Source organism: Hetaerina americana, unplaced genomic scaffold (assembly GCF_022747635.1).
Source record: "Hetaerina americana unplaced genomic scaffold, ioHetAmer1.1.p SCAF_12, whole genome shotgun sequence".
Taxonomy (NCBI): Eukaryota; Metazoa; Arthropoda; class Insecta; order Odonata; family Calopterygidae; genus Hetaerina; species Hetaerina americana.
In genome coordinates this window covers 4,448,710-4,467,775 of record NW_027286292.1, presented here as the reverse complement: position 1 = coordinate 4,467,775, position 19,066 = coordinate 4,448,710, and the positions used below count along the sequence as shown (strand labels likewise).

Sequence of the window (19,066 nt, the reverse complement as noted above, 5' to 3'; positions counted from 1 at the left end):
GACTTTTACCTTCTCACAAATGATTTTCTATGTAATAGAATTGCATTGCAAATGCTTTTCATTTATCCAAATGAGAAGCAACCTTTCAGCATTGTGGAGAATAGGTGCCAGTTGCATAGATATTCTTGTCACCCTCTTTGAAGCACCTATCTTCTTAATTTCATCCTCTCCCTTATGAATATGTAGATCATTGATTTCATTCGATTATTTATGTGTGCACTATATCAGCCACCTTGTTCCCGATTATCAACTATTTTACTTTTGTTTACTGTTTTTTTCTTCTCCTATTGCTGTCTTCTTGAGGCTTTCTCTTTGGGGACATTTTTAAAAATGTGCACAAAATATGATTTAACTTGCCACAAAAAAATCACAAATAATATGTGTGAACACAGGTTTGGAGAAATTTGTGATAACTAGCAACACAAAGGTGCTAGTGGAAATCATTGATCATTCCAGAATTTCCCCTCTCATCATCACCAACTATGAGAAAAGTGACTCTTCAAGTGAGTCATTTTTTGGGAAAATATTTTTGCTAATTATGTGAATTACTCGCTATTCATGGTCCTCGTTGAGTGAGGTTCCACTGTACATCTGTTTGAATATATTTTTTTAATGGGAAATATCTTTCAATTATATGATACAGGTTAAAGTAACTTGGTGAAGGGTTTCTTTTTTTGTTAACTGTTCATAGCCGGAGGCTTAAAAATTAACTGGAAACAATATCAAAATAAAATTACATTTGAAACACCTAAAAATCTTTGAACCACTATGCATATTTTTGGTATAAAACTTTTCTTCCTGAATCTGAAATTCACACAACTCACTGTGGGGCTTACCAAGGCTGAATCGCAAAGGTATTGGCAAATGATTTCTGGGTGATCATCTCTCAGCAAGTTATCTCTTTTGTCGACCCACAAAGAGAATCAATTGAAAAAGGGAAGTAAGCCCAATTTTCTGTTGAGTACCTTATCCCATTCTTCTTACCCTCCTTCCTTCACCAAGACAGAGGGAAGGAGCAGAAGGAGAGTACAAGAGAGAACATGCCTTGTAGCTTTCATGGAATACAATAAGCAAATACGTTGCACAGTGTTCTGTTTTACTATTTTTCCTATAGTAGTTCTTAATATGGGATCATCAAGCAGGCCCTGGGGGCGGCAAGGTAACATCCTCGTCTCAACCCAGAGGTCACGGATTTGATTTCCACCTTGGTGATTTTTCCTCCACCTAAGGATTGGGTGAATGTAATTGCCAAATTGTTCCATCAATACTCAAAGTCCAATGTAAAGGTGGAAGTGTGGTAGTATTTGGACTAATGCTAAATAAATAAATATTCAGGATTTATAAAGACCGGCTGGATATGCTAAAAAAAGATCCAAAAAAATATGAAGATGTAGCCCTTGTGAAGTAAGTATACTGCGAAAAGTGATCTATGCTAGTCGACAAGTTTTTCTTGTTTTTTCCTACCTTTCCAATAAAATATTTCTAGAAATAAATAAAATAATGCAAAAATAGTCAGACAACTTTTGATCGAGTGAAAACAACTGCCAGGAATGCTGTTAGTATGACAAATAAATGGACACCTTGTCGATATAAATTGTTATATTTTTACAGTAGTATATTTTGTATCAGTTTTGTAGAGATGAAGTTGGAATAGTTAAAAACTTGCTTCTCAATTAACCACTGCAAAACAAAAATGAATCGTTTATATATGTGAAAAAATAGAAAAACAACTTATTTAGGTGGAAATTTATTATTCAACACAATCACCCTTCAGCTTGATACACTTTTCCCAGCATTTCTCCAACTTTTTTAATCTGTCTAAAAAGTAGGATTTTGGAAGGTCTTCAAAATAGGCATATGTGTTGGCAATGTTCAAGGTGGATGTCCCCAAGCCATTTTTTTAAGTTTGGAAAAAAAATCCCTCTGAGCTAAATTTGGAGGATAAGGCAGATATTGTAATAATTTAAACTTCCATTCAATAATTTTCGCCATCGAAACTGCACAGTTATGAACCCATGCATTATCTTCATGTGTCTCTATGGAGGATAGAGGTTTTTATTTACCAAATGTGGAAATTTATTCTTGATTTCATCACTCAACTGGTGCAATAATGAGGCATAATAATCTCCATTCATTGTTTTCTGCAAGTTATCGATGTAGATGATTATGTGTGCATCCCAAAATACTGTGGTCATCATTGTGCCAGCCAATTTCATCCTCTTCACCTTCTTTGAGGCCAAATTGCCTTTAGAAACCCACTGTTTCAAGTGTCTCATTAGTTGTCCTCACCATCATTTCACTATGAGTGGAGTTTTGAGGAAGAGTGAAAGTACACATCTAATAGACACCTGCTGGCCGGAAAGAAGCATACTCTCCTCTTTCTTAAAGCTTAGTCACCTCAAAGCTGAGTTACCCTTCACTATGATAATGAGAAAATCACAAATATTAACCTCTGAAGCAGACACCAGCCATATCCATATGTGGCAGGTTGGATGAACCTGGCAGATGTGGATACAGGATTTCTTCTCCACTTCTTTGATGGGGCAGTCACTTAAATCCTTGGCATTAACAACTGTTGATTGAGCATCTCACACATGAACACTTAACTAATGTAAAACCTTCATCAACCAAATCACTAACATTTAAATCTATTTCATTACACTCACAGGAAGTAGGGGAACAATGGAAAACTGGTGGAAGAAAATTTGGGTGAGAATATCTTCTAATTAGGAGCCTTTTTTACATGAAGTGCAAGTTCATCAATGATCACAGAAGTAATTGAATTGGGCAATCAGTGCTGATAGTCTATATCTCAACAGGAATTACCTTTGAGAAGTTTATGATGTCCGGAAAGTAACCTGATTGAAAACATGAGTTCGTAACAATAAAGAGAGGATATGATATAAGATGAATCATTGATTTAATGTGATTATTAGAAAGGCTAAAAATATCTGTTCATTCTGAAATTATGAAGTTCTTAAATAGTTCAAACATTTGTAGCATTATTATATATTTTTTAATGAAATTTTTGTTTAGTGGAATAGCTAAAGTGATAATTAAATTTTTTTAAATTAATGCCTCTGAGACACACCCAGCGCTTAACTTTTTCAATCCTATCAATTGGTGCATCTTTCTCCTGCAAATTGAAATATTCTTAGTGTTTTCCTCAGCTTATTATTATATTGATATATTTATATTTTGTCATTTTAGAAGTAGTAACCTGCGAGTTTCTGATTCTCCTTAGAATAAAATCTAAAATTGGATTGGCAAGCTTGACTTGAATATAAATTAAATCAAAATTACGTAGTGATTTCTTCTGAAGTGAATACTCAGTAATGAGAGATAGTTTATTTAAATGACCTTTTCAGTTATCTCGACTAACCATTAGAAAAGTTGTAAAATATGGTTCCAACATTAAACAAATTGAAAAGTAAGCTGTAAAAACACATAATGTTAGAAAATAAATTTCATCGGTGAAGAATATTTTAAGAAATGAAGTTAGAAATGTAAATTGAATTCATACTTTACTCACTTGTTAATAGAGTTCATAAAGTTTTGGAACATTTTTAAAACCTTTGTTTTAACCTTAGGTGCATAGCCATTTTAAGTATGGATTGAAAAAACAAATCTCAATTCTTTTTAGCCCAAATAAAAGTTTCCATTTGATGTCTGGAAATATTAAAATTTGTGTCCAATGGTATTTTCCCTTCCACTGAGTTACCTCTCTCCAATGAACAGTGTGTGGCATGGATAGCAAGTAAATCAAGTGTTGTTATTTGCCAAGAGTGGAAATATTGTGCTGTTTTAATTTCAGTAAAGCACTGGATCACTGAGTGGTGTCTGCTTAGATCACTCTGGGCTTCATTTTGATTTTTTCTCAGAATACATGATACCAATCAAGCTATGTAGGCACATAATTAATTCAGATGTATTTGACAAATATTTAAAAACTCTTTAATTAGTAGAAAGAAATTGTCATCAATAAATGTTTTCTAATACTTTAAAATGTAGACAATATTTAGTGGTCATAAAATATTGAGGCGATAAAAATTTGTCACAACTCTTCATCACTTACTTGAAGATAACATTTTATAGGCAAGAAATAAAGGCAATAAAGTTATGCTACATAAAATGTTTTATGCACTTTACTATTTACTCCAAAAATGTAATTATGTATTTCGGTCAGAAGTTGTCACATTTGTTGACACATTTGTAATCAAATTTTTTTTTCTCAATTTTCCAATTTTGGGTGTGTAAGCTGTAGTCCCTTAGCCCCATGTTATCCTTAAGCTCTTAGTATTTCAGAAAGTCAAATTTTATTACAGCAACACCAGGCACATTCTGCTCATGAGATTAGTACATTTTTAATCTGATCATACTTATTTCATCTAACTCTCAGTGTCCTCTAGCACTTAAACTAGTGTGCTGTGCTCCAGTTCTCTGGGAAATTTCACATATACTTTTAGTTAGATCTAATAAATTACCTCCAGGAAAGAAAATGAGTCTAATCCTGCATTCCTTATTTGAATTCATATATTCATAAACAAAACATAAAGCAGGTAAGAGTGAAGACTGCTTATTCCTCTACTCCGATTGTACATGAGCAATATTAGTGGTCAAGCTAGTAAAATGCTCATTTCACCTCTAATTTAGCTATTAACTAGTCAGATTGGTAATACATATATTCCTCACCCTCTTTATCAGAGTAGTCATTTGGGATTGGTGGTTCAGGGATAATCTGAGTAGATTCAATGTTCTTGTCATCATTAGGAATATCTGATACCTCATGAAGGGCAATGTATCTTCAAGAGTAGAAAAAGTTACTAGTAGTTTGTAAAATGTTTTTAGATTTTAGATTATGCATTCTACAGAAATTAACTTTGTAAATAGTATGTCCTTTTAGTCAATGCTTCAATATTTGTAAAATAGGCTTTTTAAATGTTAATCCACTCAAAACATGAGGCACTGATAGTATGCGACTCACTCCACTTCATGGCTAGTGATCCTAAATGGTTCCACTCAAGTCCTCAAAATCTTGAATGGTATTCAGGGATTGAAATGGCAAGAGACTCCCACCCAGAGGGCCCGGATCGAATCTTGGAGACAGTGTATTAATTCAGTAGTATCACAATCCTTTCTTAGGGTGCCTCCTACTACTGAATGCTATGAAACTAAAGATTGGACCACTCATTTTTTGGCTTGGACAAAAAAATATGCCCACCAGCATGCAAAGTTACCTCCAGAGGATCATCAAGTGATCATCATAGGAGAACTATTTTCCCCTACTCAATGCCAACTTGTAGAAACTTACCAAAGTGCACATCATGATAAATGTAATGTTGCTGAAGTTGATAAGCAAAAGATAAAGGTGTGAGCATGAAATGATAATGGAATTGAAGCAGTGCTGCATGGTACCACCTGCCATTAATGAGTTAAAGTATTAATATTGAGGCACCACAACTGCTTGCAGGAAAAAATTTTTTATTTTGTTTTGAGCTACAAAGATTTTATGTTATTGCTTTGCTGTGTCATTTTAGGTTCACGCTTACCAAGTTTCTGTATTTAGGGGTTCATTTTTTGGGAGTTATTTTCACTTGGCATTTGTTTCTCTCCCTCCCTTAGACTACAAGCTTGATTTAGTGGAAGAACTTGTTCATTCCAACAACACCTAGAGCTGTGCTAGCAGGAGCAATGATAATTGCTCCTGGTAGGGTCACCTATACCAGATAGGGCGAGAGTTAGGAGCCAGACAAAAGGTAATCCCTGCAGCGTCTGTTCCTCAGTTAGGCAGCTTCAAAGGGGTTGGACCCCAGTGGGGCACCCATTGAGTGATGGTGTCACATTAAAAACACTTGAGGAAGATCAAGGAAACCACCTCAATTATTATTCCCAATTCCTATGACGAACAGTATAGAGGAAGTGAGTCCTGGCAACTAAGGGACCTGGCCCAATCGGCGGTGTCTTATGCCTGGCAGCATTACAGGCAAGGCTTTTGCATTTGTCATCTTATAAAACCTTTGCAAATCAAAAACCATCAGCAGCAACACAGGAGAAGCAGAATAAACTGAAATAGTTAGAATAATTACTTAGAATGTTAGGGCAATGTTGAGGACAGGGAAATTAGAGAATAAAAAGCAAGAAAGGAGAAGAGGAAATATATATATATTTTGGGTCTATCGGAGGTTAGATGGAAGAATAGCAGGGAATACTGGAGTGATAAAAATATAGTAATATACAGCGGAGGGGACAAGAGCCAATGAGAGGTTGCCATAATATTGAATGAAAAGGGAGGAAGAAGCATAGTCAACATAGAACAAGCAACAGATAGAATATTGCTAGTAGAAAAAAAGCAGAACCGACAAACTTGATCATTGTTCAGGTATACATGCCACCAAGCAATCATAAGGGCAAAGATGTTGATACAATCAGTTAGAGGACATAGTTGCATCTGTTCCTGCAGAGAAACATTTCATAGTGATGAGGGGTAGGAATTTGATGGTAGGCAAAGGAAGAGATGGGGTTGAGGTAAGGGACTATGGTTTAGAAACGAAGAATGACTGCGGGGAGAAAGCAATTGAATTCTGCAGGAGGTAGGGATTAGTCATCACCAATACTTGGCTTAGACACCACAAAAGGCATAGGTATACATGGAAAATGCGAAGTAACTCAGAAATGTATCAGTTAGATTATGATATAGTTAGGCAAAGAAACAGCATGATCAATTCTCACAGTTACCCTGTAGTGGATGCTGACTCAGATCACAATTTAGTGCTAATGAAGCGTAGTGTCCAATTAGGAAGATAAGGCAGGGGCAACAGGTTAGGAAATGGACTTTACAAACATTAACTGGAATGACAAGGAAGGAGTTTCAGCAGACTGTAGAGAGGGAAAAGAGCTGAGTACTAATGTGGAAAAATGGGAATGTGTCAAAAAAGGGATATCAAAAGCCACAAAAGAAACTATAGGAACCGTTTATAGGAAAAGGACAAGGAAACCATGTATCAGGAATGAAATGATTGGTATGATAGATGAAAGAAGGAAATGTAAGAATGTAAATAAAGAATTAGGCAGAAGGAAGTACAAAGAGTTAAATAATAATTTTTACCAAATAGAGCAAAAGAAGCATGGTGGATGATGCAATGTGAGGATATGGAAATTTTACAGAGGAAGGGTGAAATTGATGCGCTATACAAGGAGGTTAAAATAATCTCTGGAAGTTAGAAGGTTAAATCTGGGTTAACAATTAGAGATAAGTCAGGCAGAATACTAGTTGAACCAGGAAATATCCAAGAGAGATGGTAGGGAATATATAAAAGAACTGTATGGCAAAGAACTTAGGCCAGCAAGGTTAGACATAGAAAGAGAAAATGATATAGATGGAGATAGCCTAGGTCCAGGCTTACTTGACAGAGAGAAAGGGCATTAAGGGAAATGAAATCAAATAAGGCCATAGGGGTAGACAGAATTCCAGTGGAACTACTTAAAGGTTTAGGAAAATGTGGGAGGAAGAGTTATTTTGGACTGATTCGTTGCATTTATGAGAGAAGAATTTGGTTGGAAGACTTTGTCAGATCAGTGTGAGTTCCTATTCGAAATTAGGTAAAGGCTATATCATGTGAGGACTGCAGAACAATAAGTTTGCTTTCTCCCACAGCTAAAGTGGTTCTCAGGATCATCTACAAAAGGATGTGGAGCAGAGTGAGTATTTACCTAAGGGATGATCAGTGTGGGTTCCGGAAGGGGAAAGGCGTGCATGATGCTATTGTAGTAATGAGGGCCCTAATAGAGAATTATATAGAATACTATCAGGACATACTTGTAGTTGCCTGTTTCATAGATTTCGGAAAGGCGTTTGATAGATTATACTGGAAAAAACTACTGATTATATCGCAAGAAATAGGAATAGATTGGAGTGGCAGGAGGCTGATCCGCAGCCTGCACATATCTCAGACTGCTCAGGTGCGAGTGGGAGACATAGTCCGGATGGGCAGTGTTTGGAAGAGATGTAAGTCAGGGTTGTCCATTGTCACTGGTACTGTTCAATGCACATGTAGAGGAAATGATTAAAGAGGGATGGGAAGAACTGGAGGTAGGAATGAAAGTCAGAGGGGAATTCATAAAATCAGTTAGTTTTGCTGATGACCTATCTATTTTGTCAGTCCAGTGAAAGGGTTGCAAGTATTGCTGAGTGAATAGAAAATTCTGGACCAAAATAGATCAAGAGGTAGGGACATAAGGAGAAGTATTGTGTTAGGCAAAGAAGTTTTGACAAGGAGGAGGGAATTGATGACAGGGGTGTTGAGTAGGGATATTATGAAAAGCCTTGTTAACACTTTGATATTTGCAGCCAGGTGTACCAATATGGATGGCCATGAATGAATGATGAAGTATCATCTTGTTCTGGTAACAGGCAAGCAGAGCAATCAGGGCAGGGTGTACTTAATCACATCCCCTTTACAACCACCTATGGTAGGCCATGGCATAGTCTTAATTAAGTAATAGATGTGAAAATATTTTGTAGTGAGATTTCATCACTTGAAATACAAACACATATCCTTGCACTATGAAACCATCAAAAAGGCTTGCACACCTTTGCACATCAGGAAGCTGCATATGACAGGAAGTTTTTAACAGCAAGATTATTAAGCCCATAAAAATTTTTACCCCGTGTAAATTTTTGAGGCCATTAATTTTTTTAAGTCCATAATAGCTAAAACTTCACACACATCTACATACTACCCTGGACACCACCGCTGTGGCATGTGACGGGGGTATTAAGTCACCACCCGTAAAAGAGAATAAAATCACTGCAATTCATTCATATCTTCACCCACGGAGGTGCATGCTCATGTGAAAACCTTTATAACTTACACTCATGCAAATACATATATAATGAACTAACATGCACATAAACCTATGAATGTAGTAAAAATCTATCAAATGATGTGAAAATTTGTATACATGCTGGAGGAAGACTTCATTCAAAACAAGGGTTAATTCACCTGATAAATCTGTTATTTGTTAAACAAAAAAAGGAATAAAAATGAACCACAACCATTTATACAACAGGCCTTCACTATAAGAAGACAGGTCATGCAGAATTGAAAAGTAAGAAGAAGATATTTTACCATTACATGGACATACAATTCATAGTCTCCATCCCTAAAGTCACAGTTAGAGAATTCAACACATTACTGTAGGCATTTTAGAGTGGCATGAGGCATTCCCACCACAGAGAGAGATGAGGGATTGAAAGAGAAGCTTGAAAACAACAAAGAAATGCATACAACATTGTACCAAGCACTACAGTCATGAAATGGCAGTTCTATGCATTCATGCAGGAAGGGATTTAACAGCAAAATACAGGAGATCAACGAAAGTGCATGCATTTGGGTAAAACTAGTTATTCCCTTGATGCTCTGGTTGGCAAGTGAAATTTTTGCTATCTCCAACTATACAGTTGCTATCCTATATTGTCCATGGGAAGAGGGAGTCCTTGAGTATGCTAGTTCTGGCATCTTTTTCCAAATTTTATATTCATGATCCAAGTGACTAATGTATGTTGAAGTGCGAATAATTTGTGAGACCTTGGCCCTGCAACATGCGGCTCTGAATTTATTTAGTAAGTTTAACCTAGCATTGAATCATCTTTCTTCTAATGACTCCCAACCCAACTTCTGAAGCATTTCTGTGACACTTTTTGTTTTATCATAACAGTTTTTAACAAAACGGACTGCCCTGTGTGGAACCTTCTCAATTTCCAGAATGAGGCCTTTTCCAGATAGATCCCATACACTGAATGCATATTCTAAATGAGGCCTAATAGCATGGTAACAATGTTCCTTGACCTTATAACTCGTGCCAACAATGAGTCTAATAAATCCCAGTTGTTTATTTGCTTGCCCACAGTTTTGACATATGTGGGTGCCCCAAGTTAAGTCGTTAGTTATAGTAACACTTGGGTATTTTACGGTGTCAACTACTTCTTGGTCAAATCCAGCTATTTCGAAACAAATCCTGTTGTCATTTAAAGAAATTTACCACTAAATATTTGTTATGGTTTAATGACAATTCCCCTTTTGTACACCATTTTGAAATGCAGTCTAAATCTTTTGGTAGTATTAAGTGATCCCCATCCCCAGATAAAAAAAGACAATGGCAGATGACACGGTGATCTGGGAATGTGTTCTGATATATCACTGTGTCATCCGCCTACATCCTGATCTTACTTTTTACTTCACAGTTCAAATTGTTTACAAAAATCTAGGAATGCAGCAGCCTGATTACACTTACCTGAGGAACACCCAAGGTCACTCTTAAGCTATCAGAACTAACACCATCAAGGACTACTCTCTGTTACTACTCTGACAACGTCTTCAGCCCAATTTTTTGTGCTCTTATTTATACCAGCAAACTTCTATTTATCAATTAGTTTACCATGGAGAACTTTATCAAATGCCTTTTGAAAATCAAAAAAGATCGCATCCACTTGCCTACCACTCTTGTCCAATAAAAGTAAGTCATGTGTAGGTTGTGCCAATTGAGTCTCGCATGAGCGGATTTTCTTGAATCCATGCTGATTGTTACTTAAAAAGTATGAGAATACTCGAGATATCCCATTATCAAACTTACAATAATGTGTTCCAAAATTTTGTGACATTATAGAAGTGAGAGAAATGTGGAGAGAAATAACTGGGGTCCTTCCTGTCACCATTTTTAATAATAAGTGTTATCGGTGCAGTTTTATAATTCTTAGAGAATTGTGAGAGATTTTTTAATAAAGATTTGAGATATGGCGAAAAAAGCAGCTATATGCTTTAACACCTTAGCTGGTATATTTTTGGGACCCAGGGATTCGTTGGGTTTAATCTCTTTGAACAATTTGATAATTCCTTGTCCATCCTCTTTAATATTTGCCATGAGTTTAATATGTATTGTATCTGGAAAATCCATGGTGGCCACATCACTCATGAATATGCTCTGAAAGAATTTATTGAGAATATTGGCTTTTCCCGCACTGTCAGGTTGAATGATATAATTACAATCCCTAAAGCAAGCCATGGTTTGCTCACCCCCTTTTACCTCCCTAACATATGTCTAACGCTTTAGGGTCTCTGTCCTAATACTTTCACAGTACTTTACGCTTATCGTAAAGTCTTGTAAGGCACTACGTAATTGACTTTTGGATTCAATTTTAGATTATAATTGTCCAATAAAGGTCTGTACTCCAAGGAAGATATGTTCTGAACGTTACTCCGGACTGTAACATTATCTGCTTCTGGAGAGCTTTCCAAATGCCATTATTGTACCACCTGGGGTTGTCATTCTTTTAAACCAATTTTTTAGGGATGAAATTTGTTTTACCCCTTTGCATAATGTTGACTAATTGTGTCCAAGCTTCTTCCACATTTGCATGTCTAAAGTGCGCTTTGAATTTGGGTAGTGAAGAGTTTAATGGTTTGGCAAAATTTTCAGTCTGCTTTATGGTAATAATACATTTTTTGTTTTTGCCTGATACTCTTTTTTTATTTATGCATCAAAATTGACATGAACAAATTTATGGTCACTCAAGCCCTTGTCATAAGCCACACTCATAATGTGCTCTGGTGTGTTCATTAGAAATATGCCTGATATATTTTTTCCCCAGGTAGGTATACACACTGTTTGATGAAGGGAGTTTCTCTGCTTTAGTTTTAATAGTGATTTACAAGAATTGCGGTCATGGGTCTGAGTTTTAATGCTATTGTTTTTCCAGTCTATACTTGGGAAGTTAGCTTCACCACCAATTATTTTGATACTGTTATTATTTTTACACGTAAATTGATATATTTCAGCTTGACACACCAGATGAAATTCAGCATAGGGGCAAATTTGCATATTGTTTTGAGTATTTACTGTGTAAATAGTTTTCAAATAGGGGTGATACATAATAATTCATGATAGCACTAAAGTAGTAGTTTAATGAAAATGGGGGCTAAATATATAGAGTAAGAAGACTCTTGTATATAAGAATGTGAAACCCAGATATTTTGAGCATGTGTGTCCTAATACATAGAAACAGTGCCTTGTGTCATTGAAATTGGTATGAAAAATATTATATTTTACAAATATTTGGTATCTTTGTGAATTTTTGGGTCAATATCTACAATTGAAGTACTCTGCATTGTCGGGTTTCACCGTGTCGTTGTTTGATTCAGACAACAGTTTCGCCGAAGCTGCATTCGGCGTCTTCAGGTCGAAGATGAAGACGCTGAATGCAGCTTCGGCGAAACTGTTGTCTGAATCAAACAACGACGCGGTGAAACCCGACAATGCAGAGTACTTCAAACCACCGCCGCGAAAACCTACGCAGCAATATCTACAATTTTTGAGTAATTATGGATATTCTATATATTTCATACAGAACTACTGCTGTTCTTCTGTTTAGGTCAGTACGAGGGCAGTTCAATAAGTACCCGTGTTAGAAATGAAGAAACCATTTTTTCAAAAACATTTTTCTAATTTTTCAACATAGTCCCCTTTTAGAAAGATACACTTCTCCCAACGTTCCGGCCATTTTTTTAACCCCTCCAAAAAATAGGATTTGTCGAACTCTCCAAAATACTTCTCTGTCTCGGCGATAACTTCCTCGTTTGAGCTAAATTTTTTTCCCGCGAGCCATTTCTTCCTGTTAGGGAATAAGAAAAAGTCAAAGGGAGCCAGATCGGGTAAATGTGGGGGGTTTGGCAGCAATTCATAACGTAGTTCATGCAGTGCATGAAGTTGACAGCCGGATCAGCTTGTTGTCCACCATGAGTAATCGCGGCACCCATCAGGCCAACAATTGTTTTCATCACCAACTTATTATGTAAAATATTAATTGCCGTTCCCGTCAACACACCCCCGGCCTCTGCTACTTTGCACACTTTCGTTTGCCAATCAGCGAGAATCATGGCGTGGACTTTTTCAATGATTTCCTCGGTAACCACATCTGCCGGGCGTCCTGGTCGCTCCTCATCAAAAACAGATATTCGCCCACGTTTAAATTCATTGAACCAATATCTAACTGTGGTCATAGATGGTGAAGTGTCCCCATAAACAGCATCCAACTTTGCTTTTATCGCCTCGCATTTCTTCCCATCCAAAAACAAAAAGCGAATTACCGAATGATACTGCTCTTTTTCCATCTTAGCAAAAATCACGAAATTAGTCTCACCCAAATGGCTGCCAAATCCAGACTAACCTTTAAATCAGTCTGAAATTTGTTTCGCTGTTGTTTGATAGATGGCAGCACACGATGTTAACATAAACTTCCCTCAGGAACGCCCTTTGACGTCAAACACGGGTACTTATTAAACTGCCCTTGTATGCATATTTTTCATATTTTAAAATATTATAATATGGTGATTGTTTATTTTTTCATTTAAATTTCTTAAAAATAGCATCAGAGCCTCATAGAAACCCATTAAAATTGGATATTTAAAATCATGAACCATTCTGCAATATCTCTCCTGATTTCACACACATTAATTTCTTGAGCTGCAGAAATAGCTCAACATTATCTCTGGTGTAACAACCAACTGGGATGCACACAGGTGTGACAAATTTCACTGGGAAAAAAATAATTGACATAAAGTGGAATTTGAACCAAAATTCCACAAGGGATTGTGGTTGAAAACCTATATCTATCAAGAGATTCATATCTGAATTAATCAACGTGAAAGATTTTAACTCTATGAAATTTCTTAGTTTTAATTGTTTTATAGATTTAATTTATAGCCATCCTTTGAACAGCTCCTAATTTTTTTATAAACTGATAAAGCTGATTATGAAGATGTGGCTGCTGGTTGAAAAATTACTCTCCCTTCTTTCACTGCAGTGTGGCTGAAATTTTCAAATGTTTATAAAATATAAAAAATTATGCTGTATGGATGTATTATGATGTATAGACACTGGAAATTTGAGTAAAGTCTGTGCTCCTGCTGTTTACTCAATTGATAAATAGTGAATGACCAATATTTTTACTTTATCTTACTAGTTTTCTCTTATGTGATATTTGTCATCATCACGCTGCAACAGCCTTGTTGGAATTTTTATTGCTAAATTCATATTAATATAGATGTATATGTGTAACAGGTTTGGAATACATTAGCCCGTATGCTTTCATGAGGTGCTACATCAGGGCAATATATTCAAGCATAGGTATTGTTCCACTAATGTATCTGCTTCTTTCAGTTCAGCATTAATAGCAACCTGACATGAATTTTATTAATTTAACTAGTTATTTCTTCCATGCTGTATTTGGCAATATATGGTTCATTATTATATCAGTCCTATAAAGAGTTTCAACTCAGCTTACTATTATTGGATAGTTATCTCTTGGGATTGAAGTTGAATAATCTTTAATCAATTATGAAAAATTATTTGAAAGGATATTTGTACTCAAATGATACAGAATTTGTTGAGGTCTATTGCCTGTAACAATAGATGTTTACCAATGCATGAAGTTAATAAATTAAAAGAATGACTTCAGTTCACCTTGAACTTAAGTGCATGGAAAATTTTTTCAACAATATGTATTTCACCCATTTATTTTCACCTAAGTGAATAACAAGGTTATATGTGGAAAAATTCTTCTCAATAGCTTATTTTTTATTACAGAGGATACCCTGAAACTGGAATTGAAGATGATGGTGATCGAGGAAAGCCAAAAGTCACAATAAGAGAAACTTTAGGTGATGATAGTGGCAATTATGTAGCCAAGATTTCAAATGTAACCTCAAATGTTGTTGGTAGGGTTGGGAATATGTTTGGTAAGGGAATTGGAGGTTTAACTAGTAAGTTTGGTGGAGGAAGTTGGTTTTAGATTTTAAGATATTGTAAATTGTTATTTTTCTTAAGATTGAAGCCCACTATTTATGAATATACTGAGAGGGCATGCTTTAAGTTTTTATAATGACTGAGCTATGCCTGTGATTAATTCCCAGAATTGAATAGTATGATGATGTGAATCAAAGATTCATTATTGTTTGTTTATTCAAAGGAGGCAAAATGCAAAACTGTAAATATTGAAAACATGGTTTTATTAAAAACCACAGTGCCATGTTCATCAATGGTTTATAAGGGTAGAAAGGTGGTTAAAGGGAACAAAAATAAATGCCTGTCAGCAAGTGTAGATACCTTGAGTTGGAGTGATTTTGTGGTCATATATAAAGCTAATAAAAATACCTCACAATCTTAGCTATGCCAAATTCCATCCTTTCCCAACTTTTCTTTGTTGATTTTGTACCTCTAGGAAACATTATTTTATGAAGATAACATCTTTGACAATATGTCTTAATACATCTCTAATACAAGCTTGACATAACTGTTTTGGGTATATACCTTGTTCTCTTTGATAACCTTTCTCACCACTTGAAATTCACAGAAACACTAAATGTCTTCACATTCACTAACATGGACACCAACACCAAAAGTCACAAACCTTTCACTTAAAGCCTCACACTTATACTCAGATAAACTTCATCTTTTCTCTCTCTATCTATCTATCTCTCTATCTCTATTTCATATACCTACAAATAAAATATTTAATTGAACTCAATCAAACCTGCATACATGCATATGAGCGGATGATTTAGGCTAGAAGATCGTAGCTCACTGTAATTATAAGTGTATGAGTGTGAGGCAAGTAATTATGCATTGCAGTATAACCAATGCCTGTGCAGAAGTATTGTGCACTCACACAAGTTGAGAATATTTGGTAGTGACTAATAATGATGGTCATAAAGTAAGCCATGCATGCAGTTTAATTGATAACATAGGCAGATTGAGAAATTAGCCAAACATTCCACTTTCTCTTCTATAAAATGACTTTAAAACTACCAATTGGCAAAGGATGGGAGTTCTAATATGTCTATATTTACAACACACGCGCACACACACATACATATAACCTGTGTGCCTGAGTGTGTGTGAACTGAAAGTTAGATACATGAAGTGTTATTTAATCTTATGCTTAATATTTTAATAATAACTCCAACTTAGTGCATTTTGTCTGCAATTTGGGTAGCATAATGCATGTCTTAAGGGGCCATATGTTCACAATAGAATTTTATTGTAAATATCGCCAGTTAAATCTGGCATTTGTATCATTTAGTCATATAACTGTGTAAATATTTCTTTTTACTATTAAAAATCAACAGAATGCATTGTTGACAATGAGTGAAATAGAATTTGTTAAGTGGAATTATTCCATTTTGGCGTATGTTCCCATTCATACAGTGACATATTGGCCATTTGTTATGCATTTTCATGCAAGTTTTGATTTGTGAGTTTAGGATTTATAATTGGAATAATCTCTCTAATTTTTTACAAGTTTTAGCATAATCTTTCATATGGTATGTACCTTTGTGAAGATGTGCTTGAGTTAGTTGTGAAGCGGGTGCTGCTATAATATGAAGTCAGTTTCACTCAATTGGAAAGAAGCTCCCAATGAGGGCATGAGACAAGCTTCTTTTCTTTTGTCAAATGTTATAACTTTTTTAGTATTAAATATAGAAATATATGCAGTACAAATGAGCCAATGAAATATATATACACCATTCATAAATATGGGAGAATCCATTTCCTATATCTATTTAACCATTCATTTAAAGTGCTAGAGTAAATGGTAAAGTTTCAAATATGGTGCAAGTTTTAGAAGTGTCCTTCAGGGAAACATACTATAATTGGATATAATTAAATATCACTCAATTAACTAAATTACTCCATTGTTGTTGCAGTATAGATACTTGTTTTAGAGTGATGTAAGTCATGACACCAACGATGGTTGGAAATTAATTAAAGTTGTTTTACTACAGAGAAGTACAAACCTGTTTTTAGAAAACTGATAGCTGCCAATTGTGGTAGCTGTTGTAGTTTATCAGTTAACAATTGCCTTGCATGACTTGGCCATGCATGAAACTTAAATTACTCACATGCAATATTGAGGTTTGCCATCTCCGAGTTTTTCTAATCAATAGTTTTGAAGCATGCTATTTCCATACACAGTATTAATACCCAGCATATGTCAAGACTTCAAGTTATGTTTTTGTATTCAAAGGTAAACATGCTTTCAACATATATGTTCGTAAGAACTTTGAAACAGTGTACATGCTACAAAAAGGTTGTCTTTTAAACTCTTACTTCTTCAAAATATTCTATAGATAGACAATATTTTCAACATTTATAGAGTACATTGTATTGTGAACTCCCAAAAAGCAGAAGCAGCAACTTGAAGAATACATTCTTAAACAAGATGCTTACAACTTGGGAAACAATCCAATCCATTCAGGGATAATGTTATAATCTATGTATGGAGTTGCTTCAGGTAACGAAGCTTTTTTTTATGTTATTGTGGTTTGTTTCTCAGGGAAAGTGTGCATTTCCTACACAAAATGATGGCAAAGTTTTCTCAATTAATGATGATTATTAGTTGTGTTTCAAATGAGATTGACTGAACTTGTTTCTATAATCAATGTTAAGTTTTAAAGCTATGATTTCTATAATGGTTGTATTAAATTATTTTTGTAAAATTATTGACCCATCCATGGTAGTCATTTGCGAACATGATAGTGATAAATTTTGTTTTATAAAAGATAAAATTATCAGAGCTAAAGGCAACTAAGGAGTGAATAAATAATCAAATATGCTAAGTTATATAATCACGTTTTTAAATTGTGATGTTGAAAAAGTATATTTGTTAGGTACTACCAAATGTTGACTACTAGCACAACAAAATTTATTGAGAAGCATTATGTTTAAGTTTATTCCACTGAAGCTTTTGTTACTACTGATTATATTTTATATATTTATTTCCTTGACATGCTTTCACTTATTTCAAAGCATCTCTCAGTGAGGAGATGGTGGTGATATAAAAGAATTGTTGATATGACAATGTTAACCATTAATAAGTAATGGTTATGTCATCACAGCATTTGAATGTTGACTCAAGAGTGTTGGGAACTTTTTTTATGACCCAGTCTCTATCTTCCAAGTCCCCTTAAGCCGTATGTTTCCTGTGAAATTTTATGAACATATATCCTGAAAACTCTTGAAATGTTGAATATTTGAAAAATGAAGTTGAAATAAAGTCACAACGTGGCACACATTATTTTGTGTTTCATTTAAATGTCTTTTTATTTTCCACTTGGAAAGAAATTTGCTCATTAAAAGAAAAGGAAGAATGTTTGTAAAAATAGAATTATAATATCCAACTCATACATTCAATAATATCATATACCTTAGAATCAATGAGCACTCCCTCTAGTAGCAGTACATTTTTATTCAGTTACTGCCATATTCAGATTTCAAGTACTGGATGAGGAAAACATATGCCATAATAGAAATCAAGTTTTGAATATTTTATTGGGACAACACCAATGCACAATATTATCATAAACAAACATTGATATGTCAGCATATAAAGCATGTTAAATTCACACATTCCCAGTGTAGGGGGGCAGCTCCTTTCTCTGTGTCATCTGGGGTTTCCCGGGAAGAACCGTTAACCAAAAAATCACTCAGGTTGGGTGAAGTTATGGGAGAACCATCAGAAATCAAGCCCAGACCTATTATTTGGACTGGTACAGGGCAAGGAAAACAGTTTTGGAAATATTTTCCTTAAGAATTTGACCTTTAACTTACCATGCAAGTGTTCTGTCAATGAGTTAATGAGCCAAGTTCAAGTTTCAATGCATAGTGATTTTGGCAGTAATGATGTTCTAGGCAGATTCTCACCTGTACTACTCAGACACATTCAGGAGAGGGTTTGGAGAGGAAGGAAACTGAAGGGGAAAGATAGAATGGAACAGCTCATTCCCACCATAGAACACACACACAATTAAACACAGGCACACATAGGGACAACACCAGGAGCTAGAAGATAAATTAATAAGGCAACTCACACCAATTATTCAAATCATACAGAAGCACCAGGCAATTCAAAACACTTTGTGTAGGGTAAAGGAAAGCAGTTTTAGGAAACATATGAGACATATTCAAAAAGCAAAGGCCATTTTCTTATACTTAAATATTGGTGGGTCACAAC

The 19,066-nt window shown here is 35.2% G+C and overlaps 1 protein-coding gene across 1 annotated transcript in view; it reads left to right on the top strand.

Moving 5' to 3' along the window:
- Cadps (calcium-dependent secretion activator 1) overlaps positions 1-18,128 on the top strand; it is a 368,169-nt gene extending 350,041 nt beyond the window's left edge. Inside the window, exon 33 of the mRNA XM_071582912.1 lies at positions 14,641-18,128. Within this exon, the coding sequence (XP_071439013.1) occupies positions 14,641-14,845 (205 nt within the window). The 3' untranslated portion in view covers positions 14,846-18,128. The remainder of the gene's footprint in view (positions 1-14,640) is intronic.
- The last annotated feature ends 938 nt before the right edge of the window (positions 18,129-19,066 follow it).